The 11,159-nt window shown below is 34.1% G+C and overlaps 1 protein-coding gene across 1 annotated transcript; it reads right to left on the bottom strand.

Moving 5' to 3' along the window:
• Nucleotides 1-1,632: 1,632 nt before the first annotated feature.
• Nucleotides 1,633-8,112, bottom strand: LOC136980403 (uncharacterized). Its single transcript, XM_067276509.1, has 2 exons — nucleotides 7,016-8,112; nucleotides 1,633-1,687 (listed from the first exon to the last, which is right to left on the bottom strand). The coding sequence occupies exons 1-2, from the start codon at nucleotides 8,110-8,112 to the stop codon at nucleotides 1,633-1,635; spliced, it is 1,152 nt and encodes a 383-aa protein (XP_067132610.1).
• Nucleotides 8,113-11,159: the final 3,047 nt, after the last annotated feature.

Raw genomic sequence — 11,159 nt, 5'->3', positions numbered from 1 at the left:
AAAAATCCCTTCTTAGTCTACATTCTCTTGACGTACCCTATTAAATACGCAATCAAAACGCATCTAAAATAGTATAATAAAAGCCGAGTTCTTCACAGTAAGCCTTAATCCCGTCACTTTTCCCGCTGGGGAATATCGAAAAATCCCTTTTTAGTATATATTCTGTTGACGTAACCTATTAAAACACAATTAAAAACGCAAAAAACCGCATGTAAAATAGTATAATAGAAGCCGAGTTCTTCACAGTAAGCCTTAATCCCGTCCATCTCCCCCCACTGGGGGAATTTCGACATGTATATTATATAAAAACACGTGCGTATTAGAATGCAATGTTGTGTCAAAATTTCAAAGGAATCGGTAGGAACAAACGAACGTTATATTTTATTTATACTTAATATAGTATTATACGTTATATTAAATTTATTTATATAGATAGATAGAAAATGATCTGCTTCAGTCCATTCTCACAGAAAAGCAAACTTAGGTCGTCGGAAGGTAGCGCCATCTGTTGGACATAAAAGCTTAATCCATATATAAATATATTTTTGAAAGGGGGAAATGGTGTAGGGGTATGAAAAATAGATAGTAACCGATTCTCAGACCTACTGAGTATGCATATAAAATTTGGTAAAAATCGGTAAAGCCGTTTCGGAGGAGTAAGGTAACTAACATTGTGACACGAGAATTTTATATATAAGATTTATAACTATATATTTAAATAATATATACGTACATGTACTGTACATTCAGCAGTTTACGGGCAAAGCAATGCCTGCATTAGCAATACAGTCACTTCTCGACTTACGACGGGGTTCGGTTCCGCAACTTCGGACGTAAGTCGAAATGGTCGTAAGTCGAGAAGTGACTGTAGATCATTAGGACTGAGCAGTATTAATACTCTGATATTTATTATACTCTTAATTTTGTACAATTTAAAGGGTGGTGTGGAAGAAGTAAACTATATATCCATTACATGGTAAATAATGAAATTTGTAACTAACCACATATATAAAGGAGCTTCAATACCGACCATGGCAGTAACTAATAGTATTGTATTAACAGGGAGAACTTTTACCTTCATTTCCTCAAAATACTAATTTTGCTTCTTACTTCTTTCTTCCACAGATCTCTTAAATTCAAATATCACATCGTACGCCAATTAATATCTGTCAGATTAACAAAATAATATTAAAAAAAAAATTACTAAACTTTACATTAGAGAACTAAATTTAAAATAGAGCCAACTAAGGTTTTATAACAGAAGATTAGAGATTGGTTAGAATGTAACACATCATTATGTAATTAACCGTAGGAATTAAATTGCAGCCAGCCATTTCTTTTCCTCCCAGGGTATAGTTCATTCGGGAACGAATAAAACTTTGTACCTGGCGGCGCAGTAATATAGGTAACACTACAACCGACCACACAACAGTTATTTTTTGAAGTTTTGTGTGGCAGAAAGCTGTCATTCGTTATCACAGGGAAAAAGCAAGCACCGCGTTTCAGAACGTATCCAACCCAACGACGCACGTGTTTTCCCGTAGCAGTTTTCTTTGTCCGCGTAAAGGTGGCGCACAACTCAGTTCCAAGAGCTCTATACCAACGATCGAAATCTGCTGACAAACGCATCTTTTAAAGACGATTAGGATCATATTTTGTTGTAGTTTTCCAATCGCTTTCGTCTATACTGTAAAAAAAAAAAAATGCATTTAAACTCTTTTTATAATTATTTTTATTTTATTTCACAAAAGTATTGATAATTGATAAAAATGATACAGTGGCGTAGCGTGGGTGTCAGCCGCCCGAGGCGAAGGAAAATTTCGCCGCCCCCTTATTTAGGTATTTTTACAAGATATTATTTCTTGTGAAATTTTGCCGCCCCTATAAGTGCCGCCCGGGGTGGGGAACCCCTGCCGCCCCCACTACGCTACGCCACTAATTCTGAGCTCCTTCGATATAACTACGTAACTTATATTTGAAACAAAATTTCATAGATATTTTTGTAATTTTCTATAATGCACACGATTTTCCACGAATTCACCACTCACACTGACATTTTTTCGCAAATTTATTACTATCTTCCAATTACGATCTCTTTATGCTTTCTATCGGACAATATGTGTACCACGATGTGTGTTGCAGGACGACATTCCGTCACACTACTATTTCGAAACCTTTTTCACCTATTTCGGTACTTAGTCACAGTGTTGATTTGCGCCTGTAAACGGGCGCAAATCAACACTGTGACTAAGTACCGAAATAGTAGTGTGACCGAGGAAATAGTAGTGTGAACTTTACCCGTATTTCCCGAAAACTTTCGAACTCCGAACAGTCCGACGCCAACAATTTTTTCTTTTTTTTTTTTGTTTTCGGTGATTTCGTAACTTTCTGAAACAAAATTACGCTTTTATCGTCCTTTGACCGGTGCATTCCCTACAAGTTTTTAACAGAAGGGACGTAAAATTATCGTTACGCTATTCCTTACGACGTTACGAACTGTAAACATAATTGAAATGTCGCGCACAGATAATCCCTCGTATCTGAATTATACGAAATTAAAAGCTTATTGAATATTTGTAGTAATGACTTAAATGGTTTATCTTAAAAATTTCGACATAATAAGTGACGCGCTTGGTGCGAGGTAATACTCAACTAACAATACTTTACAATTGTTCTTTTTCATATTGTTTGTATTTAATTTTTATTGTTGTTTCTTTTCAGAAGGTTTTCAACTGAATTCTGTTTCGGCAAGTCTCACCGAAGTAAGTAATCCTTTGTTTTTGTTTATATAATTAATATTGAGTATAAATTCTAATAGAGCATCGACCCGAAACATATTTGTCTTCAAGTTGAGATATTTATACAAATTAATGCTGAATTAAATTAGCGAGATTGATTTATATACAGATTTTTGTTATATTCCAGCTTATTTTCGTTCAAATTAAGATGATAACTTTCAAATTATTAAAATGAAGGTGCGGTAAATGTGCAATAGTTTAGACAGGAATCAGTTGAATAAATAATCTTAGTTCTCTTAATATATTTCATGTACAGTCAAACCTGTTTTTGTGCGGTCTTTTTCTGTGCGATTTTTATTTGTGCGACTTGTTTTGTGCGATTTTTTTTATTTGTGCGATTTGTTTTGTGCGATTTTTTTTGTGCGGTATATGAAAATTTTCAAATTGGAACATAATTGACTCCTGTAAAATTTTTTAAAAACTCTATTGGATGTTTTCTATGACATCAGCAGGTTTTTTCATTTTTTATTCAGTAAAATTTTTTTCTCATACGTTTTTTTCGGTCCCCTCTCATTTTAATAGCATAAAAATCATAAATATTATGTTATATTTGAACAGATGCGGTAAGTTAGCTCCCCTCCAGCTTTAGATTGCAGGTGTGAAATTTCATGCCTTGTTAAATGAAATAACACTTCCTGCAGTTATATTTATCAAATAAAATCATTATTTAACGATTATTTTTAACTTATTAATGTTAGATTCGTATATAAGTGAAATAATTAATTAATATAAAAAATAAAATTCTTAGAAGATTTTTTTCCATTAGGGATTGCAGAAAAAGGCCCAAGGAGTTAAAAAAGCAATTCCTAGTTATTTCGTACGGTTTTGAGTTATTTTCTACGTGAGACTTTTTTTATGCGGTCCTTATTCACCGCATAAAAAATATTTTTTTAATTGTGTTGCGAAAATTATTTTTTATAGCCACTGTTGAAGTTTCGTGCGATTTTTTTTATGCGTTTTCTTTTATGCGGTCCCTATCCACCGCATAAAAACAGGTTTGACTGTACATTATATTTTTTACGCAAAATACAAAAATTTTTACAAAAACTATTACTTTCAGGTTAACAACTTTCAAATTAAAATTTAACTTGGACAATTTTCTTCCCGACACCAGACGGTAGAATCACGATAAGTAGCATGATTTTTACACCTTCTTTTAATTTAATATCGTAATATTTAATTTAAGGATTTTGATAAGTAATAACTAGGTTTTTTCTTATTCCGATTATTATATAAGCTAAAATTTTAGTAATATTTCACATTCTAATTTTATATAACATTCACTCGATATACTTTTTAAAAACTATACTAATACATAACATATATCTTAAATATTTGGCGCTATGATTACATGAAACATTCAATCGATACACAAGTTTATTTCTCTTTAAAAATATACTCACAATAGATAGATAACACGTGTCTTAAATATTTGGCGCTATGATTACATGAAACATTCAATCGATACACAAGTTTATTTCTCTTTAAAACTATTCTCACAATAGATAGATAACACGTGTCTTAAATATTTGGCGCTATGATTACATGAAACATTCAATCGATACACAAGTTTATTTCTCTTTAAAACTATTCTCACAATAGATAGATAACACGTGTCTTAAATATTTGGCGCTATGATTACATGAAACATTCAATCGATACACAAGTTTATTTCTCTTTAAAACTATTCTCACAATAGATAGATAACACGTGTCTTAAATATTTGGCGCTATGATTACATGAAACATTCAATCGATTCACAATAAATATCGTAATATTTTTCGTTCTAATTTATTTTTCTGTATAAAAACAGTTTCACTACACAAAAATTGGTAGCAAAGGGGTTTTAAGGAACAGCATCTTTGTTACAATATAATAACTTTTTAGTATATGTTTTATATGCAATTTTTATAATTTGTAGTTATTTATATTTTGAACGTAATTTTTTTATTCGTTGCTATATTGATTTTTATATGAAAAATCTGTATTGAAACTTCACATCCTTTAATAGGAAAGTTTGATGAAAATGACATAAAAATTAAATTTTCGTAGTTTATTTTAGTTTGCCGAATGAATCGAATAGCAACGAATATCCAGTTTTATTCCTCGATTGTTATTCTGTCGAGCAATCGGGGTCAGTTTCTGGAAATCAAAAAACTACCACAAAATGGGTGTCGCCTTGACGTGGCTTTGTGGCTTAATGTGTGAAAATTTTATCGAAGTTCTAAAGATAATTTTTTCCACAGACTAAGAACACCGACAGAAATTTGAAATGTTTGTAAGTACAATTTTTTTCAAGCAGTTTTTTGTCAATTACGCTAAAACACAAAGCAATAAATGTGTTGAATCTATTACTTTATTCAGGTAAAAACAGAAACATAAAATGTATTGTATTAATTTGAGAAAGATCATGGTGGTATGATTAAGTAAACATTTTCCATTAAGTGGTGAGTAACCAAGGCTGCTCAGAATGGTGATGTCAAACTTCACAGCAGAAATTTATACGAATAAACGTTGCGTTGAACTACTTCCAAATCTAATGAAATTAAATGAATAGTGATGCATGAATGTGTTTTGATAAATTGGGTAACGTAGATATTCATGTTTTAACCAGTGGCGTAGCGTGGGTGTCAGCCGCCCGGGGCGGAGGAAAATATCGCCGCCCCTTATTTAGGTATTTTTACAAGATATTATTATTTATTGTGAAATTTCGCCGTTCCCTATAAGTGCCGCCCGGGGCGGGCCGCCCCTGCCGCCCCACTACGCTACGCCACTGTAATGATACACTACAAAGCCTACACTAATGTCGTGTAGGCCTAACGGTTGGCGGAGACAAAACAATTTTGTCTTTCGCTTGAGCTGTTCGGTTTTTCCGGAGGGGGTTAGCATAGCAAGACGTATCACACCGGAATCCCTTTTGAGGAGGACTTGAATTCGAGTTCCCGCCATTAGCGCCGTTTGCTGTAGTGGCATAATTTAGAACTAATTGCTAATATATAAACTAAGCTCGCTCAGGGGTTAGACGCTTGTGATAACTGGAAAAGTGTACTTCTTAGAACATCGATTTCATTCTGAAATGCCACTTCAAGTTCTTCTATCTGCTCAGGATGCGAATTGCCTTTTCACGAGGTTATGGACTTCTCAGACACCCGGATCAAAGAGGAATTGTTACGCCACGGCATTTGGCAGGAACAAAACAATTGCGGTCGGTGTGGCAACTCTAATTGCGGGAGAAAATGGATGATTTTATTCAAAAGAGATAAAAAAAAAAATCAATGGGATCGGGTAATATATCGAATTCTTTTTTAATTTAAAAACTCTAAAAATCTTTCTAACACTCTAACAAATTTTCAAAAAACCTTTAGATTAAAATTTAAGTAAAAACTACTCATGCATACACTTAACACCTTATTCTTGCCGAGAAATATAAATTTAAATTTATTTAAAACAAACAAACGTTTTCAGCCTGATTCACAGGCCATCTTCAGGTTTAGAATACATTTGAATTAAAAATTCTATCATTGGAACACAAAATTCAAATTCAAAAATAATAAGATACATTTAAACAAAAAAATTAATTAAATAGACAACATAAATACCAATAAAACTAAAATATATAAACATGCAAGAAACGAATATATAAGTATTAATAAATGCAATATTAAGACATTCAATAAAACTGCTATAACTATTGGTTAGAGCCCTTATTAAACTTCCTAACCATGAACTTCCACGCAGAGGGTAGACTTTCTGCGTCCCTCGCATTTAGACAGCCTTCTTGTAATCTACTCCTATAAATCTGCAACTTTTCTGCTGTCAATGCCAAAGATGGAGAAGATAAAGGGTTTATGATGGTCGCCTCATTCCATTTAACTATAGCTCCTGGCGCTTGCGCCATTTGGGACAAAATTGTTGCATTAGACCTCTTTCTGATGTTATAACTATGCTCCTTGATTCTAAGCCCTAAACTTCTAGTGGTTACTCCAATGTAGTCTTTTTTAACGCCCAATTGCATGTTCTCATATGGAATTTTATAAACTCCTGCTTTCTCCTCTGATTTTATACCATCCTTATCATTCCTGAGGATTTTGTATAAATTAGGCGCCCTTTTTAAAAGCATTCTCGAACCTTTTTTGTGTGCAATCTCCTTCATGACTGCATTCATACTTTCATTATACGTAAATTTTACGTTTCTATTAGGAGCATTTTTAAAAAACCTTTTTTCGATGTTGGCTTCATATTTCCTAATTATTCCCAGAATCGTACTTTTTTGGTAACCTAGGGCCTTGGCTACGTCTATTATTCTATTTAATTCTTTCCTCCTGTCTTGTACTCTTTCACAATACAAAAATGCTCTTCTTATTAAAGCTCTGAAAGCCGCAATTTTATATTTATACGGATCCTTGGATTGGGAGGGAATATACAAAGGGCTGTGTGATGGTTTAATAAAAACGTTAGTGGACAGGTGGCCTTTTTTGAATGTAATATCAATGTCGAGAAAATGCAGATTCAAGGAACTCTTCTGTTCCAATCTTAAAGTAAGGCCATCACTGTTATCGTTGATCTTATCCAAAAAATCCTTGATTCTGCTGTTATTTCTCCATAATATAAATAAGTCATCAACGTATCTGCTAAAATACATGATATCATCCTTAAAATCATGAAAAACTCTTCTTTCCAGCCTTCGCACCACCAATTCACATAGGATCCCTGAAAGCGGGCTTCCCATAGGGACCCCTCTTCTCTGTCTGTAGACCTGCCCATTAAAAGCGAAGCAAGATTCACGGCAGACCAAACTAGCCAAATTCTCTACTTCCTCAGTATAATTAAGCAATTCTGAGTTATTACAGTATAAGAAGTCCAATAGCGCCTCCTCACACGATTCTATCCTAACCGACGGATACATGCTCTCATAGTCGAAAACAGTTGCAACTTCATCCTCCATTAACGCTATATTCTGTAGATCTTTAACCACTTTCATAGGATCACGTGCAACTAGAGTATCTGTGTCCAGCTGCGATGATAAATACTCATGCAACTTCTTCTCTAACACAAACGTGGGACCCCTGCATTTCTCTACTACAGGTCTTATTTCTTTACCGGTTTTATGCACCTTAGCGAAAGCAAATAACCTAGGTGTTCCAGGCCTAGGGTTCCTACACTTCTTGAGAAAAGGCAAAACCTTGGAAAGTTTAGAGACCTCTAGTTTTCTGACCTTTCTATCCAAGCTTCCAATAAAATTGCTGTTGATCTTTTCACATTCTGTCTTTTCGATATAATCCATTAGTGCTTCGTTATATGTACGCCTTTTCATGATGACTAGTTGCTTACTTTTATCGGCCCTAGTCAACACCAATTCATTCTGCCTTCATCAATTCTTAGTGAGCCGGATATCACTACCTCCAATATCTTGCTTTCGGTCCCTCTGCCTGTCGTTAAGGACTGCTTTCCATCTGAAGTACTCTTTCTCTAAATCGTCTAGCCAACAATGCCTTTCAATTATCCAGGAAAGGAAATAAATAGAATAATAGACGTAGCCAAGCCCTAGGTTACCAAAAAAAGTACGATTCTGGGAATAATTAGGAAATATGAAGCCAACATCGAAAAAAGGTTTTTTAAAAATGCTCCCAATAGAAGCGTAAAATTTACGTATAATGAAAGTATGAATGCAGTCATGAAGGAGATTGCACACAAAAAAGGTTCGAGAATGCTTTTAAAAAGGGCGCCTAATTTATACAAAATCCTCAGGAATGATAAAGATGGTATAAAATCAGAAGAGAAAGCAGGAGTTTATAAAATTCCGTATGAGAACATGCAATTGGGCGTTAAAAAAGACTACATTGGAGTAACCACTAGAAGTTTAGGGCTTAGGATCAAGGAGCATAGTTATAACATCAGAAAGAGGTCTAATGCAACAATTTTGTCCCAAATGGCGCAAGCGCCAGGAGCTATAGTTAAATGGAATGAGGCGACCATCATAAACCCTTTATCTTCTCCATCTTTGGCATTGACAGCAGAAAAGTTGCAGATTTATAGGAGTAGATTACAAGAAGGCTGTCTAAATGCGAGGGACGCAGAAAGTCTACCCTCTGCGTGGAAGTTCATGGTTAGGAAGTTTAATAAGGGCTCTAACCAATAGTTATAGCGGTTTTATTGAATGTCTTAGTATTGCATTTATTAATACTTATATATTCGTTTCTTGCATGTTTATATATTTTTATGTTTTAGTTTTATTGGTATTTATGTTGTCTATTTAATTTTTTGTTTAAATGTTTCTTATTAATTTTGAATTTGAATTTTGTGTTCCAATGATAGAATTTTTAATTCAAATGTATTCTAAACCTGAAGATGGCCTGTGAATCAGGCTGAAAACGTTTGTTTGTTTTAAATAAATTTATATTTCTTCGGCAAGAATAAGGTGTTAAGTGTATGCATATGTATATTTTGCTGAGTGCGTTGTGATATTTTGTAAAAACTACTCTTTTATATCCGATTTCGAGTGAGTTAACTAGCTTGCAAACAAATAAAACAACGAAAGGTGCTATACTTCAAGAAACTTCTTATTTATTAACATCCCAAATGCATTTCGCAAAAGCCTCATCAGTGGATAATTGAACCTCGGCAACTCCGTTCCTTTTATACCGGGTAACTTTTTCCCAGCATGCATCTATTTGCATACCGTCATTCTGATAAATCAGAATGACGGTATGATTTATGTACTTGTCACAAACAAAGTCTTACGTTGGAGAAACCGGAAGGAAGCTGGAGATACGCTTGAAAGAGCTCGGGGCTGCAATACAATTAAAAAAGAAGAGTCACCGTGGTATCTACATTGTAAAAATAATCATTGTAAAATAGACAAGAATAATGTAAAAATACTTTATAAAGAAGAAAACTGTTTAAAGAAGATTTGTTCTTTTGAACCAATAGAACTAATTCAATTTAATTTCATCCATAAGTTAAGTCGGTATAACAAGGCAATCCCCTCTGTTTTAACGGCCCGAAGGTGCCCCTCCAACGCGGGCAAAAACGTTAACCGCGTTAATTTTTGTGCCGACGTCGGTTTATTTCGCCTCGTCTATCGAGTAAAACCGGTTCGTATAATAAGTCCTATTAGTCCTTAACAGATTACAGTCACAATAGACTAAATATTAATCAAATAATGTTTAAAGGAATAGAAGCATTAATTAATTAATTGCCTTCTTCAGGTTGAAGAATAAATATGGAAGATTTCAACATTGTCATCTATCTTTGTCGAAAACATTTGTTTATATAATTAAACTTTATTTTCTCCCGGTGCTTACGAAGATATATCATCTATCATCTATCTCATTGAATACTCGCTTGAAAACGTTTAGAGTAAAATAAATTAATATAGAAGCATTTATTACAAACGAAAATGACGGATCTATATAAGAGCACGAAGGAAAAAGTTACTCAATTTCACAACTCAAATTACGAATGAACTTACTAATAATCCTGTTCAAGTATTAAAATTTGCCAAACTTTAACATTATTATAATTAATTATTATTTTACTGCTTACAGAAATACTTCATCTGGAGGTATTAATGTATAAAGTTAAAAATAATAATTTAAATGTAATATTCACCTTCCCTCGCCAATTCAAAATATCTTTCGCATTTTCTTTTGTTTATTTTTAAATGTCGTTTGTATTAAATATGCATATTATGAGTTACCAATGCGAAATTAATAATTAGAATAGCAATTTAAGTTTTAATACATGGCAAAAATATTTTTATTTCGTAAACGCGATAAATACTGTATACGATAAACTGTGATGCCACTCGAATCTGGCGAGCGACCAAGAATTTTTCGGTGTAATCTGTTCCGGATTCGTTGGCCCGTTGGCGAATCTGAATTAGAGGCCACCATATACAGTGTTGACTTCGGGGAATATTTTTCTTATAAAAGATTGGTTTGGAGTCCCCGTTAGTGGAATTGCCTTCTTTTGCCCGTAGAGTAACGTGCCACTGACCATCCTCTCGGAGGTCGACATATCCATACCAGGGCCGGATTATCGAATAGGCAAAGTAGACAAATGTCTAGGGCCCGTAATTCGGAGGGGCTCGGCTTCAGTGCAGAAGATTTCTCTGTTTCGATTTCGAAACTCGAATCGAAATTCGATAGGACAGAAAAGGCTGTATTTAACAATTAACAATTCTTCCTAAGCTCCGCTCGACTAGCCATTACCTAAAAAAAAAAAGGTCAACAGCCACCCGCGCGTCAGAAGTACAGTAATGTACGCCACGGGATCTCTCGCGCCATCTAGAAATATTCCTAGGGCCGCGCGTCGTGGTAGTACTGATGTATGGATGGTTATGATTTATTTTCTAAATCT

The sequence above is a fragment of the Centruroides vittatus genome, unplaced genomic scaffold, assembly GCF_030686945.1.
Source record: "Centruroides vittatus isolate TY-2023 unplaced genomic scaffold, ASM3068694v2 contig_7, whole genome shotgun sequence".
NCBI lineage: Eukaryota > Metazoa > Arthropoda > Arachnida > Scorpiones > Buthidae > Centruroides > Centruroides vittatus.
This window is presented reverse-complemented; position numbering and strand designations above follow the sequence as displayed.

Coding starts and splice junctions, on each gene's coding strand:
- LOC136980403 (XM_067276509.1), bottom strand. CDS start 8,112: ATGAAAAGGCGTACATATAACGAAGCACTAATGGATTATATCGAAAAG. Junction 1,688..7,015: donor GAAGCCAACATCGAAAAAAG/GTTTTTTAAAAA, acceptor TTTTTTTTACAG/TATAGACGAAAGCGATTGGA.